At 39.0% G+C, this 18,659-nt stretch overlaps 1 protein-coding gene, 1 long non-coding RNA gene and 1 other non-coding gene across 6 annotated transcripts in view; 2 read left to right on the forward strand and 1 right to left on the reverse strand.

Moving 5' to 3' along the window:
• The window catches only part of SLC25A17 (solute carrier family 25 member 17), a 41,262-nt gene that overhangs the window by 10,634 nt on the left and 11,969 nt on the right, over window positions 1–18,659 (reverse strand). For 2 of the 4 annotated variants that reach the window (XM_081587601.1, XM_081587603.1), the window contains 3 exons: window positions 12,543–12,603; window positions 10,700–10,766; window positions 8,917–9,068 (listed from right to left, as the gene is read on the reverse strand). In XM_081587601.1, coding sequence (XP_081443727.1) covers window positions 8,917–9,068; window positions 10,700–10,766; window positions 12,543–12,603 — 280 coding nt within the window. Of the gene's footprint in view, window positions 1–8,916; window positions 9,069–10,699; window positions 10,767–12,542; window positions 12,604–16,849; window positions 17,065–18,659 lie in introns of those variants that run through there. The other 2 variants (XM_081587602.1, XM_081587604.1) reach the window with 2 other exon arrangements.
• LOC145544672 (uncharacterized) lies at window positions 4,569–16,876 on the forward strand. Its single transcript, XR_014081508.1, has 3 exons — window positions 4,569–4,769; window positions 6,692–6,745; window positions 16,480–16,876. It is a non-coding gene; the product is annotated as an uncharacterized LOC145544672 (long non-coding RNA).
• Window positions 14,757–14,858, forward strand: LOC145504045 (U6 spliceosomal RNA). Its single transcript, XR_014052037.1, has one exon. It is a non-coding gene; the product is annotated as a U6 spliceosomal RNA (small nuclear RNA).

Below are 18,659 nucleotides of genomic sequence, written 5' to 3' on the forward strand. Positions count from 1 at the left end.
TGTTCATCCTCTAAGCCAAATAGATGGAGAGGTTACTTTTTAACCACTTTCATTTTATGAATTCTGAGAAAACACTTGAGGATCCAAACTTTACTAAAAACTTGCTCCCTATATAAGCAGGCAAAGGATGTTCTTCTGTGGAGGAAAAACCAGCTGCAAAAGAATATGATGAGCGATTTCAACTCTTACTAAGGCACAATGGGTATGGCTGCAGGATAAAGAAAGCTGTCTGCTTATCTATGTGTAGAAAATTTCACCAGTTCCAAGACATGGCTGTTATTTCAGCTCTAAGATGAATACCAATACTTTACCTACTTAAGAACAGGAGATTGTTCTCTTTCCAATTTGGGTGATTCTATTTTCTTTCTTTTTTCATAAAACATCATTTATAGGAAAACACAATCAAAATTAAAAGATGAAGCATAGCAACTGAACAGACTCACTAAAACCATTCACTGATTCAGGGAATAATTGGAACACAGCTATTTACTTCTGAAATCTTGAAAATGAAGTTTTATTAACAGTGAGTCTCCTGAGTTAAGGACAGAAAACAAAAACGGAGAACACTAATTGGGTGCACTTTTGGGGGACATGTGCAATGACCGCTGAGACAAGAAAATGGCAGATCAAGGCCACTGATCTAAGAATTTGGCTCCCTACAAAGGCATGCGACTTGACACACTGCAGGAACAAATCTGCCTTACCAGACTTAAGGCTTAAAGGCAGGAAATTACTTTCAACTGTCACAACAATGATAATACCAATGGCACTCAAAAAGTTATTGACAAAAATTCCAATTTCATAAAAATGGCAAGTATCTTCATTTATGTTATCTGTAAGGTTCTGTTCTCAAATTCTTCCCCAGGGTATTAAGCTACATGGGCTTTTTCCGGTGAAAATACATTAAATAATAACAAGTCTAAGTTTCTAGCAGAACCGGAACAATAGTACTTGTGCCTAGTTCTCCCAGGAGATAATGTAACTCATTCCTACAGTGATTATAACACAATGACTAGGTTCACAGAAGGAAGAGAAAAAAGCTGTTCTAATTGTTGTAAAAACTCGTAAAAATGCGCAGGCACTGGGGAATTCCCTGGTGGTCCAGTGGTTAGGTGCTTCTACTGAGGGGGCAGGGGTTCAATTACTGGTCAGGGAAGTAAGATAGCACAAGCCCCACCGTGCAGCCAAACAAACAAACAAACAAACAAAAATTCGTAGGCATTAAGATATAAAAACATGTTATGAGGAGAAGTTTAAAACTCATAACAGTAATTTCCAAGGAATTCCCTTCTTTCAGAACAAGAGAGGACGTATAATCAAAGAATCATAAAGGACTATAAAAATCATTTAATCAAGGGTCTCTCAACTGTGCCACTGTTAACGTTTGGGGCGGGGCAGTGGTACAGATGTGTAGGGTGTTGAGCAGTGTCTCTGGCCCTCTAGCCACTAGATGCTAGTAGCATCTTCTGGTTGTGACAACCAAAAATATCTCTACACACAGTTACATGTTCCCTGTGGATCCACTGACCCGATCCAATCACCAAGTGCACTGGTGATTATTCACTTTATTTTTGAAAACCTCAAAAGACAGGAATTCACTATCACCCCAAAAAGCCTATTCTTTCCAAGAGCAGTTAGAAATTTTATTCTTATTGGTATTAAATCTACCTTCTTAAAGCAAGTGGAAACATATAAAACTAGCCAGTAAATGTTTTTTTTTCCCTGAGATATGAAGTGAAGAGTAAAAAGTTAGTCTGTCACTAAATTGTGTGACTAAATTGTGACTCTTTCCAACCCCACAGACTGTAGCCCACCAGGCTCCTCTGTCCATGGGATTCTCCAGGCAAGAATACTGGAGTGGGTTGCCATTTTCTTCTCTAGGGGATCTTCCTGACCCAGGGATAGAACTCGAGTCTCTTGCATTGGCACTGATCCCCACCAGGGAAGCCCAGTTAGCAATTCTTAAGTGACTTTATGTGTATTTTAGGAGAAGTAAATGTTTATGACCTGCAAGTAAGTCACCTATGGTTTGCTCATCAAATATGTATTGTGCATCTAGTATTGGGTTGGCAAAAAAATTCGTTTGGGTTTTTCCATACAATGTCACGTGCTAAGTAAGTGCTGATGATACAACAGGTACATAAAAAGTGAAAATCTCTGCCCTTGTGAAGCTTATGTTCTAATGGTGTAAGGATAAATAAGGAAAATATGTAGTATGTCAGAGGATAAAGTTAAGGAGAAAATTTAAGCAGAAAAGGGGGATAGAGTTTTGGTGGTAGAAAGGGACTCCATTTTAGACAGTGTGGCCATTCAGGGAAAGACTTTACAGGAGGTGAGGGAGCAAACCACGCAGGAACCAGGAAGAGGAAAAAGCTTCAGGTTCACGGGCCCTGAGGGAGACGTATTCTGGGAGAGTTCAGGGAGAAGAGGCCGGCATGGCTGCAGTGGTGTGAGGGGCAATAGGTGGGCAGGACAAACAGGGCTTTGGAAGACAGCTGAGGACTCTTGGCTTTTATTCTGAGTGAGAAGGGAAGCAACTGGAGACCTCTGAATAGAGGAATACTACAATCCCATCTATGTTCTAGCGTGACCACACCAGCTGCTGTGTTGAACACGTATTGAAGGGGACAAAGAAGGAAGCAGGCCATCAGTTAGGAGACTCTCAGGATAATCCTGGCAAGATTCAATGGTGGTTTGGGCTCAGGTGGTACAAGTAGGGGAAAGGAGCTAACTGCTAGATACCACATGAAGAAACAGGAAATAGGATTTGTTCATGGACTGGGGGTGGGGTCAGAGAGAAAGAGGATGAACTCAAGACTCTTGGTAGGGCAACTAGAAGATGCGAGCTACCACTTAGGAAAATGGGGAAGACTGCAGTCCTTTGAATTTACTTAAACAACAGTTAACATTTAATTCATCCAACATTTAATCAGCACCTTCTGTGTATCAGCCACTGCATTAAGGTACTAGAGATGCAGAGTTTTGTTTTTTTTTTAAAGTAATTTCTGCCTTTATGGAGGGTCTAGTAAAAGATAAAAGACAAACATGCAGACTACTGTTATCCAGTGGAGTAAGCACTTAGAGGTATACACTGAGTTGAAGCACAGAGGGTAGGCACCTAACCCAGAATGAAACCTGGCGGTGGTGGGGATGAGAAACAGGGAAGGCTTCCTGAAGAGGCGGTGGTGTGAGTGGAGAAAAAAAGGATGAACAGGAGTTAACTAGACAAAAAAAAGCAGGAAGACTGCTTCAGGCTGACAACAGCAGCTGTAGAGGAATGAAGTGACTAACGGCCTGGTCAGTTCAAGGAATCACGGCCTGGGAGGACAGGCACAGGGAGGCCAAGCTAGGGCGGGAAGCAGTACCACAGCAGATCGGGTATGGGAGACCCTTATCCTGCACTTGTACGAGGGGGGGAGTGTCTTCGCTGCTGAGGGCGCTGTGACGTCATCCGATCAGCAGGTGGCAGGGACTGAAGGGTTTGAGGCTGGGCCTAACAATCCGATTCAGATCTCAGAACAGCAGTTCTCAACCGCTTCTCTGACAAGACAGGTAATAGATGATGTTCACAATCCACGCAGACCCTGGGTTCTTCCTGTACGTCAATTCCATTCTTTTCTCACATTCTCAAGAAAACAGTTCAGAATGTATTAATAAATGAGTGAGAATGATATTAACACAGTGGGATCTCTTTTAACCAGTTCCACATAACTGGATTCACCAGACAAACCTGTGTTCCTCTTTCCCTTTACGGACATTCTGACAGAGGCCATGGCACACTGACTCCAGTGGCCTGGAGGCTACGCTCTAGTGCGCCATGCTTGTTTACTTCCATCCCACGGGGGGCGAGGCTTACCAAGAGTGAGTTACACCTTTTCTCAAACCTGTTTGTGTTGGTCATATCTGTTACAGTAGACAAAGTGTTTATAGGCATGGGTTATTGTGGCTCAGCTGGTAAAGAATCCACCTGCAATGCAGGAGACCTGGGTTCAATCCCTGGGCTGGGAAGATCCCCTGGAGAAGGAAAAGGCTACCCACTCCAGTATTCTGGCCTGGAGAATTCCATGGACTGTACAGTCCATGGGGTCACAAAGAGTTGGACACGACTGAGTGACTTTCACTTTCATACCAGAAAAAAGGCACAAAACTCCCTTCAGTGAGTGGATATGCCTTGACCATACAGAAAATTAGAGAAGTATATATTCATATATCTTAGGATAAAATAAAATACTTAAGGCACATGGGCCATTTATGACATTCCCTACTTCTACTGACTTTTTAAAAGCTAACCACCCTACCATAGTGGGCTAGCTGTTTTAGGTGTGGGAGATTCTATTGTAACTGTAAATTGTGTAAGAGTCAGAAAGGAAATCAGCAGAGTACAGTGACAGAATGTAGGGCTTCCCTGGTTGGCTCAGACAGTAAAGAATCTGCCTGCAATATAAGAGACCTAGGTTCAATCCCTGGGTTGGGATCCCCCGGAGAAAGGAACAGCTACCCACTCCAGTATTCTGGCCTGGAGAATTCCATGGATTCTATAGTCCATGGGGTCACAAAGAGTCGGAGACGACTGAGCGACTTTCACTTCACAGTGAGAGAATGTAACAAGGGGTGGTATGTACCTAGTGTATAATGGGAAGCCAGACACAGCAAACAAACAGCTCTGGACAACCAAAAGGGAGAAGATTTCATCATATATTTCATAAATTAGTAGTTTCATGGAAAGTTACCTAAGTTAGTCCCTGACAGTGAGTCATAACCTTTTCAAGGTAAATATATATGGAAACTAATATAATAATATAATCAAGGTATTACAAACATTTGGTCTCAAGAATAAAAGATCATACCAGACTGCCATTTGTTGCAGTTATATAAATAAGAAGATTCCCTCTCTATAGGCTGGATCTATTCTGATTTTTTTTTTCAGTGAACAAATTTCAAACCTGAGTTCTTCAAATTGTAAACGTCTGAAAACTATTCTTCTAGAAAGGCTACTTGAGCAGAACTATGCAAAGTGTGTTAGTGAGAAAGACTTGAAAAGCAAGGAGATCAGAGCAGAGCAATGGTCCAGGTGAGGGATGGTAATACTTGATTTGGGGAAATAGTTATGGACATGGAGAAGAGGGCATGCATTCAAGAGATATTTAAGAGACAGAATGATGGTTCATGAAGCCTGAGCAGACATGAAGGGAAAGAGAGCACTCTCTATGAAGACCTCCAGATTTCTGTCCTGAGCTACCTACTTATTCATTCATTTCCTCAGAGAATGTGTGTTACACTCTTTATTTGAAAGTTGGTCTGGCTGAGGTTGGGAGTCTGTGTATGCACGCCCAGTCGCTTTCAGTAGTGTCCAATTCTTTGCAACCCTATAGACTGTAGCCCTCCAGGCCCCTCTGTCCATGGGATTCTCAAGGCAAGAATACCAGAGAGGGTTGCCATGCCCTCCTCCAGCAGATCTTCCTCACCGAGGGATCGAACTCAAGCCTCCAGCATTGGCAGGTGGATTCTTTAGCCACTGAGCCACCTGGGAAGCCCCAGGGTTGGTGGTGAGGGTAGTCAAAAGGTAGAAACTTCCAGTTATAAAATAAATAAGTCAGGGGAATGTAATGTACAATAAGATGACTATATTTAATAAAACTGTATTGTATATTTAAAAGTTGCTGAGAATAAACCTTAAAAGTTCTCACCACAAGAAAAGAAATAAATTTGTAAATATGAGTGATGATGGATGTTAACCAGATTTGTTGTAGTGTTAATTTCACAATATACACAAATACTGAATCAGTTGTATACCTGAAATTAATATAATATTATATGTCAATTATATCTCAATTAAAAAAAAGAAAATTGGTTCAAGGGAAAGTTTATTATACAAAAATCAACTAAAGACTAAAATAAGACTATTAAGCATAAGAAAGGCTCAGAGACCAAAGAAAAAATAGCAGCGGTCTCATACAGGTGAAGAGGAAAAACTGGGGGCCATGAATACTCTTGGCCTGCTTATTATTTTTCAGTCAAATCATTTTCATTTCAATTGGACATTTACATTATTCAGTTGTGCAGCTTCCAAATCTGTAATTTTTCAAAGAATATATCAAAAAGTGAGTCCACAAAACACAAACACTAAATGGACAACATTTAAATAAATTAATTGAGATACAAACTAAATGGATAAGCACACACACAAAAGGAAATAGATCTACTTTTTTCCCATCTCTTTAATAAAACTGATTAATTCAACAAATACTTTATTTATTCAGCAAGTATTTATTGAGCCTCTACTACAAGTTAGGAATTGTTCTTACTGACAATTTAGCAAGGGAGGGGGAATATATACATAACAATATATATGTATATGAATATACATGTATATATATAATAACTAAAGTGAAAGTGAAAGTAGCTCAGTTGTATCCGACCCTTTGCAACTCCATGGACTATACAGTCCACGGAATTCCCTAAGCCGGAATAATGGAGTGGGTAGCCTTTCCCTTCTCCAGGGGATCTTCCCAACCCAAGGATTGAACCCAGGTCTCCCACGTTGCGGGTGGATTCTTTACCAGCTGAGCCATAAGGGAAGCCCATAAAATAACTAAACATAGATATATAATTGCAATATATATTATCTTACATATGTAATATATACCTTATACATATGAAGTATACATGATACTGCTCTATTATCTTACAGTGCTCATATTCCACTGAGAAGAAACAGACGATAACTAAATATTCACAATATCAGGTTAGTGGCTTCCTAGCTCTTCTGAAACCTCAGGTGACAAGGATCCAGAGACTTCTAAAATCAGGCTCCTTAACTCTCCACTTACTGCTCATGTTCCTATACTTACTTTACTCACTCACTGAATTACAGAGCTCACTGTTCTAAACAAGGTCTTGTATTCTCTCAGTTCCCTCCACTGGGAAACCGTCACCACCTATCGCCAAGTACTACTAATTCTGCCAAGGCTCAGTTCAAGAGCCACTGCTTTCTATATGCAGATACTTCCCAGCCAAAAGGGACCGTGTTTCTCCTATGAACCCCAAAAGTATTAACGCCTATGATGATACTGACTACACTGAACTGGGCACTAAGATCTCTTTGTCACACCTGACTAAATGCTTTCACACTCAGGGAGGCTTCACGGGTATGCAACCCTGTTGTGCTTGGTGTAAAGCTTCACTGTCAACCATCTTGGAGTGCTTAATAAATTGTGAACAAGGAGTCCCGCATTTTCAGTTTACACTGGACTCTGCAAATTATGTAGCCAGTACTGTTCATGTTAAACATCTCAATCCAACAAAGAAAACAAACAAACAAAAACCCCCAGAAAATAAGCAGGAAAGGTACTGTAATTTTCATTTTTAAAAAAAGAGATCTTAATGTCCATAAATTCCGGGTACAGGCTGCTAAACAGGGATAACTGACCCTCTTCTCCGGATTAAGAAGATAAAAACAAACCAAGTTAGCTCAGAAATAAAATTTTGTGTATGTGGTCAAGTGATCTTTACAAGGGTGCCAAGACTACTCAGTGGGGTAATAGACAGTCTAGTCATATCAACAAATGGTATTAAGAAAACTGGACATTCACACACAAAAGAATGAAGTTGAATCCTTATCTGACACCAGACACAGAAACTAACTCTAAACGGATTAAAGACTTAAAACTATATAACTCCAAGATGAAAATCAGGAGAAAAGCTTTCATGGCTTTAAACTTAGCAACGATTTCTTGGACATGACACCTCAAGCACAGGCAAAAAAGGAAAAATAAGCAAATGGCATAATATCAAACTTAAAAACTTTTGAGCATCAAATGACATAACCAACAGAGTGAAATGAAAGGCAACCCACAGAATGGGAGAAAATAAGTGTAAATCATATATCTGATAAGGGGCTAGTATCCAGAATATATAAAGAACACTTATAGCTCAACAACAAAAAAATCAAATAACTTAAAAAATGAGCAAAAGATTTGAACAGACATTTCTCCAAAGATGCTCAGCATCAGATGAAAAGATGATCAACATCACTATCATCAGAAAAATGCATATCAAAACCACAGTGAAATATTATTTCACTCTCATTAGGATCAGAAAAAAAACCAAACAAAATAACAAGTGTTGATGAGGATGTGAAGAAACTGAAACCAACTGCCGGCGGGAATGAAATAGTGCGATCACCATGGGAAATAGCATAGCAGTTCTCCTGAAAATTATAGACAGAATCACCATATAATCCAGGAATCTCACTTCTTGGAATATATTCAGAAAAACTGAAAGCAGGGACTCAGAGAGATTCATACAACCCAGGCTCACAGCAGCAACTATTCACAGTAATCAGGAGGTGGAGACAACCCAAATGTCCATCAGCAGGTAAGTGGATAAAGAAAACGTGGTATATACACACAACGGAATAGCATTCACCCTTATAAAACAAGGAAATCCTGCTACATCCTACAGGATGAATGAACCTTGAGTATACACTATTCTGAGAGAAATAAATCAGTCAAAAGAAAGAAACAAATACTGTACAATTCCACTTACATGAGGCATCGAAAGCAGTCAAATTCATACAAACAAAAAGCAGAATTGTGGTTACCAGGGGCTGGGGGGAGGATGGAAAGGGGAATTGTTGTTTAATGGGTACAGAGCTTCTTATTTGTAAGATGAAAATGTTATAGAGATCTGTTTCACAATAATGTGAATAAATCTACTACTGAAATGTACACTTAATTGTTAAAATGGTAAATTTTATGTTATACATTTTTACTTTATATACACAGAGTCAAGTTAGAAAACTAATTACATTCTTTGTAGTATTACTGTGTATTAAAATAACCTCTTATATTGTATATGAAATACAATATAAACAATAAAGAATAAAAATACCTTATATTCAGAAAACTTAGTTACCTGCAACAAATCCAACAACCAGATCTTTTCCAGTAGTAGAATGTTGACCTTTGACCCAGACTGCTTTGAGGCTATTAAAAGTGTAGAAATATACAAAATTGGAGCAGCAGAGACTGGAGATAACTGGAAACCACCCTCGATATGGTGCCAGGCTAGGAGAAGAACACAGTAAGCAAAGTAAAGATGCGGGACAGAAGCCTCTAGAAAAGAAAGGCCTAGAAAAGGCTGACTGTCATTCACATATTCTCAAAGTTCATTCCTACATCAAAATGTACTCCAAACTGTACACATATCCTACCTTCTGAGGATACCCAAGAAATCTTTCCTAGCATTAATGATACCAGGAAACAACATACACTCAATGACTGATTTACTGATTCCCCTCCTTGATTTCCTTTAGAAATTACTGTATAAAATTTCCTCATGACTTTTAGTTAATATAACATCATTCACATTTTATTACAGGGCAAGAACATTTAAAATTAAGTAAATACAGAACAGAAGTGATGGGGGCATCCAAAAAAAGTGATGGGGACATAAGGGCACAGGAAGCAGACTGCAGGGGCTCACACTGGCCACAGCTGGGACAATTTGACCACCAAAAACTAAGGAATCAACTGGAAACCACTGCATTTCTGAGTCTCTATAATACTAAAAGTATTTCCTCATAGACTGCTTACAGTTGTAAGAGAGGAAAAATAAAATTATTCAGTGGTTAACTCAAATCTAAGAAATCATAATTAACCAGTAAAGGCAAATGGACAATATGTGACTCTAGATGGGACATCCCAAGAAGGACACAATTTCACCTACATGTTATCCTGCCCAAAAATGCATAGATTCAGGCTAATCATGAAGAAACATGCTGCTAAGTCACTTCAGTCGTGCGACTCTGTGCGACCCCATAGATGGCAGCTCACCAGGCTCCCCTGTCCCTGGGATTCTCCAGGCAAGAACACTGGAGTGGGTTGCCATTTCCTTCTCCAATGCATGAAAGTGAAAAGTGAAAAGTGAAGTCGCTCAGTCGTGCCTGACTCTTAGCAACCCCATGGACTGCAGCCTAGCAGGCTCCTCCGTCCATGGGATTTTCCAGGCAAGAGTACTGGAGTGGGGTGCCATTGAGGCAAACTTAAAATGAGAAACATTTTATTTAAGGAAAATAAGGGGAGAAGGTCCACACTCTCTGAAAATGTCAGTCATAGGGGTAAGGGGCTTGATGTATGGCATATAACTTACTTACAAATTCTGAAAAAAACTTGTGTGTGTTGTGTGTACGTGTCTGTGTAGTAAACGAAGAAGGATGGGGCGGGCAGAGAGGGAAGGAGAAAGCATGGGCAGAAATGGAAGAAACAAATAGGAAAGAAAGTGTCAAGAACAGGTCAATCTGGGTAAAGTACATACTGGTATTCTTTGTATTAACACTATTTTAGCTTTGTAAGCTTTTGTAAATTTGAAATTATTTCCAAATTAAAAGCTTTTTAAAAGGTACACAGGTCTGAATGCATCTGATAGGAATGAATCAAACAGCTATCACCTCCTTCAATTTACTGTACATAAAACAAAGCATAGGTTTCATGTTGTCTCTGTGATCAAGAATTACAATGGCCGACCACAGAGCTTTAAGAAAGTGAAAATAACTATGTAGTTAAAAGTCAGGCAATTACAAATTCACAACACAATGAGGCTATGAGAAATAGAAAGTGAGCAGAGACAGGATTGAGGCCCAGGAATCTCCCAGTGAGCTGCTCCATCTAACAAAGATGAACGAGACAGTAGTACTCACAGGCCTTCTTCCTTAATGATCTCCAGGAGCACCATGTGTGTTGTTTTGGACTTTCTTTTCTCATCAACTACAAGATCAAAGAGTTTAAAGATAAATCCTTTGAGAATCGTTATCTTCAGCATCAGCAAGTTTCACTGAGATGCCACTGACCTCACCTGAGCAATCTTTGAATCTCTGGGCTCCCTAGTTTGCCTCAGAATTCAATGATTCTCCTGTGTTCCCATGGGCTAAATTCTCAACTGTTGATTCCCTGGGTTTTAACTGTTATTCATGAACCATAAAACATTTTAATTCAATACATTTCCAAAGTAAAAGATGTAACAGGAGAAATTTATTTTTTATATTTCATAGGGCTCTCTTGTTGGTTTTTTTGTCAAAGTTATATATTCTCATCTCAAAATCTTATAAAGTAGAGAGGAAATAAATTACCATTTCCCTTTTAGGGAAGAGGTTACAGACACAACACTGTGAAGGACACACGTGGTTGGCAGCAGAGCCAGGATTAAAATTCAAGCTTCCAAAGTGTTAGCCTTGGGCTCTGTTTCCTAATCTAAGAAAAAAAGGTCTCAAAAGGAGAACTCTACTTTTTTTGGCATTCTCAACGAAAACAAAACCCACTTTAATTAATTTCAAATTTCCTACCCACATCTGAATATTTTGAAAATCTAAAAATGGGGAAATGAACCAATTACTTAAGAAAATTGGTACCTGCATGGCTCATGAGATGACAAATTAGGAAACACTGTACAAGGCATCTGATGATAACTATCAAAATTACAAATATTCACACTTTGATCCGACAACCCCACTTCTGGGGATTTATCCCACAGAACTTACAGAAACAAAATGACATGTGACCAAGTCTATCTGACAAAAGAGGAGAGATAATCCAAGAATCTCTAACAGTGGAGGGGTACACAGGTTATACTGCAGCCAGGCCATGGACCACTCTACAGCCAAAAGAAAGAATCAAGAAGCCCCCAGTAAGCTGATTTGGAAGGCATCCAAAAAATGCACGATATGGAATGGTATGAAAAGTATGCTTTTTGAGTAAGAAAGAGAAAACTGAGAATATGTATCATTTGCTTGTTAGTCTATAAAGACTCTCAGGGCTATTTGAGAGACTAATAAAAGATATTATCTATAGGGGAGAGAAAAGGAGGCAGACTAGAGTGAGATTTTTTTCACTGTAAACTATCTATCTTTTTATGTATTTTAGGTTTTGAGTCATGTAAAAGTATTACCTGCCCAAAACCTCTAAAATTAATTAAATAGTAGTCATGAAGGGTTTTAACACAGGAATTAGTTTATTCAAAGCTAATCTTACTCTTATCTCTTCATGTAAGTTTGGGCATAGGTTTATAATTTCAAGTTGAAAAATACTGAGGAAAAAAGTAGGATTTATAAATATAAAGTGAAATGGGGGGGGCGGTGCCTAGAACTCTATGCCTAGATAAGCAATGACAATGATATGTGGGTCCATGTTTCCTATTCTCTGTTCTCTTTCCAGAAAAGCGACTCCTAGTAAAAAAAAAATCTCTACATTCTGCCTTTCAAAAGTCATACTGTTTATCAGAACAAACTGTAATGACTCAAAATGACTAACGCAAGCCCACTCAGGTCTCTCAGATTAGAAAATGGCTGAGGCTATGACTCATTCACAAACACCTCTCTGTTAATTACGAAACAGCAATGATGATCAGTCTTGAAAGTCAGTGAAAATGGACAACAGCAGATTCTAATGAAACAGAATATCCTTATGTTCACTTCAGAATTTAGTAGAGAAATATGTTTGCTTCCTGACATCAAGCGAACAGGAATATGATGACAATAAGATACTCACCTTGAAGTCGAAGTCGAGCTGTATCCAAGGGAAAAAATACTGTCATTGCTGTCATGCTTCCCTGAAAAGTTTGAAAAGCTTTTAGCCATTATGGTATCACAAAAATAATGAGCCACAACTTTTAAATGAACATAAGCTCGTTACTATCATCGGGTCAAATCAAACTTTCGGTGAACAAATTTTAATTTTTAATCTACTGGGACCATTATGGTTCAAACTTCTGTTAGTTACATACTTGAACAGACAGAAGAAATCTGTTTCTCTCTGATATTGAAAAAGAAATGTAGTGGGTCCCTGGAGATGACAAACTTAGGGATTTACAACCTAGGACACATGTCAAAGATAGCAGGTAAATGGATTTTTAACCTTTTATTGGTCAGTTACTACTCCTATGCTCTCCTCTGATAACCCAAGAATCCAAAAAATTTAGTAATCAAACAAATACGTATTTCTATACTCTCTACTTAATATAGTCACCACAAAGTAAAAGAGGGTTAAGGATCATGTTGTTCTTTAACATAGCTCTGTCTGCTTGTGTTTTAAATAAGAAGGACAATATCTTTGCTAAAAATTCTATAAATAATTCATCCAAGAGAATCCAATGACAAAAATTATCAGTGGGGAAAAATAAGAAGCCAACAACCAACCTTTTCATTCATAAAGCCCTATGACAGACAAAAACCAGAAGCATACAGTTAGGGATAAAATCATATGCATGAAATCCCCAGGTGGGTTTATGGTTATCAACCTAGATGCAGACCCCACTGGTGTATATTCTCAGGCATAAGATCAAGTTTTAGGCTATTGATCTAATAATGGTAACACAGAATATTTTTATCATGACAACAATGAGAAACTAAGTCAACTTTAAAGATAAGAACAACAATGTGCTAAGTCTCTTATCTATTTATAGATGAGCCTGTCTGATGTGGGAGAACACTGTATTGTCCTATTAGTTACTCTTAGAAACTCAGATTAAATGTTATCACCCCCAGCCATCAGGTCCTGTGTTCCCACAGCACTTGTTTATGTCTCAGAGCACTCAGATAGCAGTGAAATCTCACTCTTCCACCAAACTGTGAGAACATCTATTTATTTCTGAATATCATCAATTCTTAAATGTTTATTAAATTCAATCTACTTTCAGCTATTTATGCTATTCTGATGGCTCCCACATAAATGATCTTTTCTAATAAGAACTAGATAATACTTAATGTTTTAAGTAACTCTGGATCTGTGAAGGTATACGGTCTACAAATCTATTCTTCTGGCATCCTTGTTCACCTTACAGGCAATTTTCAAAAAAAATGGGGGCTGGAAAGCTGGTGAACCATGTTGCAATAGCTCCTCTATGCAGGGTATTGCATAGAGAGGGCAGCTCCAGGCAGAAAAGTCCTGCCCAGAAACTACTTCCTCAAACAACTGGATCACCTCCATCCCTCTTCCCTGTCAGCTTTAAATAGACACCTGAGGTTTTCTAACTTAGAAGACTCTGCCCTGTGTGTGCGCGAAGTTGCTTCAGTCATGTCCAACTCTTTGAGATACTGTGGACTGTAGCCCACCAGGCTCCTCTGCCCATGGGATTCTCCAGCCAGGAATACTGGAGTGGGTTGCCATGGCCTCTTCCAATCTTGAAATCTTAAAGTACATCTTATACCAAGATAAATAGAACAGTCAGTCCAAAGAGCTCCAAGGTCTATTACCTCCTCAAGGACTAGCATAACAAACTCAGATCTATAAAATTAAAAAACACTTTAAAAATACATTAGTACTGGAAAGACTGGATCCAGATGGTAAACTGAAAACCTATCACTGCCTCCTCCGCATTCCAATCACTAATACTGAGAAAGAAGATTTATAATATTAATATAAAAGTGCAATGTAGAAAAACAAAATGGAATCTAATTGGTGGATTAGAAATTAAAAGGATAAGAGTAAGGCTGTTTTGAAAGAAGAAAACACAAACCAAAATGCACAGAAGGTAGATAGAGCAGGCAGAATGATAACCCCCTGAAAAGATTCTAACCCACAGTTACCTGTGAACATGTTACATTACATGGCAGGTCACTTAGCCAATCAGCTGATCTTAAAATAGAGAGACTATTCTGGATTATCTGAGTGGGCCCAACAAAGGTCTTTAAAAGTAGAAGAGTAGGTAGGAGTGAGGCAATAGAGGACTTAGCCCATTATTGATGGCTTTAAGATGCACAAAGGGTGCTTGCTTTGGCAGCATATATACTAAAACTGGAATGATAGAGATTAGCATGGCCCCTGCACATGGATGACACACAAATTTGTGAAACGTTCCATATTAAAAAAAAAAGAAAAAAAGATGGACAAAGGGGCCACTAGCCAAGAAATGTGGGCAGCGTCTAGAAGCCAAAAAAAGCAAAGAGATGGATTTTCTCCTCGGGCCTCCAGAAAGGAACACGGTCTGTTGACATCTTAATTTTAGCTCAGTGGACTGTGTATCTGACTTCTGACCTGCTTGATTGTTCTAAACCATTCAATCTGGTAGCCTGTGATTAATAATAAAAGCACAGCTGTATCCAGCTACAAATAAACTTAATATCTATGAGAAAGTGTATTGCAAATGATAAAGGTAAATTTAGAACATAGCTATTCAGTACCTTGGGGACTTGCTGTATTTGTCTCCTCACCAAGCAAATACACAGATGCTGTTTTAATAAGCAGCTATTACTTGAAGGACAATTCTACACATGCAAGTCTTATGTTAAGCTACAGTCTTACAATTTTTTCAGAAATGTGAATTAAATTCCGCTTTTCATAAATACTCAGTGTTGTTTTTTTCTCTAGGACTGTCTTGTCACTTATATAAAATTAGCACAAAATACTGAGACGATAACTACACAGGTAAAATACTGTTGTGCCAGAGAGGCATATAAATCAATCCATTATTTGAGTCCCACAGAATTCTAACCATCTGAGTGGGAGTTCTATTGTTGACAACAATTGCAATTTAAAAGACTCTCTTTCCCGAGAAACAACCTGCTTCTAACTCACCAACACCAAACATTTTGAGTCACAACATTCTACCATCCTCTTCTGGCATTTAACCATTTGGTGCTGGGAAAACAAATTAATTTCTACACCACATTGGCACCTGGAGGTGGAAAAGCCCTTACAGATCACCTATCACTGCCGACCCTTTCCCTGCAGACCGATGAGCCTGGGCCAGGGTTGAAAAGTTGTTGTTTAGTTGCTAAGTCATGTCCAACTCTTTTGTGACCCTATGGACTATAGCCGGCCAGGCTCCCCTGTCCATGGGATTCTCCAGGCAAGAATACTGGAGCAGGTTGCCATTTCCTTCTCCAGGGGATCTTCCTGACACAAGGATTGAACCCAAGTCTCCCGCACTGTGGGCAGAGTCTTTACCACTGAGCCACCACGGGGATCACAGCGTCACTAAGAGGTCTGCTGGAAGCCAGTGGGGCAGAGGCAGCCAGAACCCAGGTCTCTTGAACTCCAAGTTCTACTGTTCACTGTTCTACCTCAGTTCTCAATCTTTTTTTGAATCAAGACACAAACGACTTTGCATTTTTCTCTTCTACTTGTAAAAGTGTACACGTATACACAATACTAACCCACACACACAATTCGGGAAATTCTTAACAGGGATTATATAGGGAGAGGGATTAACACCTCCCTTGGAATGTATCTCTGTATAATTATTATTTTTAAACAATAAGCATGTGTTACCTTTAGTTTTGAAATGAGGAGAAAGAAATTAAAAAAAAAAAAGACATCAGAATACAAGAGAATAATACAGTGTAGAGATTCTCAAAGCAATGGGCTGGGGGATCCTTGAAAGTCCCCTAACCCTTTTCAGGGGTCTGCAGGATCAAAGCTGTTTTCATAAAATACTACTGAGTAATTCCTATTTTTTTTGCCTTTTTTTATTCTCACTTTCTCACAGTGTGTAGTGAAGTTTTCCAGAGGCTCTGTGATGTATGAAACTGGAACAGACTGAATGCAAAAGCAGATAAAAGGATCCAGCTATCTTCTATTAAGTATTAGAGAGGTTTGCAAAAATATAAAACAATGCCACTTTTCTTACTAAGAGGGGAAAAATACAGTTTTAAAAATGCTATGTATGTTAACATGTAACAGGCTTAATATTTTTAGCAGATAAGTATCTTTATGATTTTCCAGCTTTAATTTCTAGGACTTAAATATTGGAAGTTATTACCAAATAAGTAAAACCTCTTCAGAGTCTGCAATAATTCTTAAGAGTATAAAGAAATTATGAGACCAGATAGTTTTGAGAACTTCTGTTATAAACATGCCATTAAATATGAAAGTGAAGTTGCTCAGTCATGTCTGACTCTTTGCGACCGCATGGACTGTAGTCTTAACAGGCTCCTCCATCCATGGGATTTTCCAGGCAATACTGGAGTGGGTTGCCATTTCCTTCTCCAGGAGATCTTCCCAACCTAAGGATTGAACCCGGGTCTCCCGCATTATAGGCAGACGCTTTACCATCTGAGCCACCAGGGAAGTCCTTTAAATATGAAAAATAGTACATTATTAACAAACTTAATTATTGAACATATCATTTTTAATATCCTTTTCAGCTGATGACATACCCATGTAACGTAAGAAACTGAAAACATCACATAACTTCTGAGTTGGACACTATCCTTTCCACAAAACTCTTCAAAAGGCAAATAACTCTAGGAAAAATAAATATAGCCTATAATTAATACCTTAGGGGAATCATTTATTAGAGGCTTGGGTTTGGTTGGGTTTTTTTTTTTAAGTAACAGAGATACTAGATGAGAAAAACATAGAATGCTGAAAGGAAAACCAAGTGCAAGTCTGAAAGTGACCTGAACATCCTGGAAATTCAAAGGCTATTATCGTCAGAATACAGAAAGCACAACCAAGAAGGGAATGAAAGTCTAGGGGTAAGTAGAGGTCAAGTCAAAGGCTTCTGCTGAGTATATTAAAGACTATTCTAGTGACCGACTGGATAGATGTGGGGAGAGGAAGTGGAACTTCAAGGACAACACCCAGGCTTCTGGCTTAAAAACAAAACAAACAGTGAGTGTAGTCATGAACTAAGATGGTAAATATTGCAGGAGGAGCAACTTTGGAGCAAGAGACATTGAGTTTGGCTTTTGCATTAAAAGTGAATGAAGTCGCTCAGTCATGTCCGACTCTGCGACCCCCATGGGCTATAGCCTGCCAGGCTCCTGCGTCCATGGAATTTTCCTGGCAAGGATACTGCAGTGAGTTGCCATTTCTTTCCCCAGGGGATCTTCCTGACCCAGGAATTGAAGCCAGGTTTCATGCACTGCAGGCAGACTCTTTACCATTTGCTGCTGCTGCTGCTGCTGCTGCTAAGTTGCTTCAGTCATGTCCGACTCTGTGCGACCCTATAGAAGGCAGCCCACCAGGCTCCGCCATCCGTACCATCTGAGCCACCAATTAAACCCAATCTTTCAGACTCAGGTATCAAACCAGGGTCTCCTGCATTACAGGCGGATTCTTTACCGGCTGAGCTACCATGGAAGCCTGAATTTTAAGTGCCTCAAAGACTTCTACATGAAGATGTCCAGCAGGTAGCCAAATCCATCTGGAGTTCCTGAGATTCTGGGATAGAAATGTAGATTTGGAACTTACTGGAACAGAGCATCTTTCTTCACCTTTAACACAATAATGACTGTACCATGCCTTAACATGTTTTTGTTAGGGGTGGGTGAGATCATTATTTTACCAACAATATGCAATCATATACTGTTTTATTTTCATAACCAAATTTTCATTCTCAACAAATAACTGAAAACATACCACGTGGCAGAACATTTTGTTTCTATTTTCTATTTTACTGATTTTTCTCTTTATTACCTTCCTCTTCCTTTGTGAATTTATATCCTTATCTAACTTCTTGAGATGGATGCTTAGCTCATTGGTTTTAAGCCTTTCTTCTTTTCCAAACTTGATTTAAAAGTTACTCCTTTCCCTCTAGGTGTTTTAGCTGTAGCTGACAGCTTTCCTTTTCTTTACAACTCAGTGGTTTTTTCAGATATTCACAAAGTTGCACAACATTCACCACTAGCTAACTCTAGAACATTTTTATCACCTTAAAAGAAA

This window comes from Giraffa tippelskirchi, chromosome 4 (assembly GCF_054371585.1).
Source record: "Giraffa tippelskirchi isolate mGirTip1 chromosome 4, T2T-mGirTip1v1.2.pri, whole genome shotgun sequence".
Classification (NCBI taxonomy): domain Eukaryota; kingdom Metazoa; phylum Chordata; class Mammalia; order Artiodactyla; family Giraffidae; genus Giraffa; species Giraffa tippelskirchi.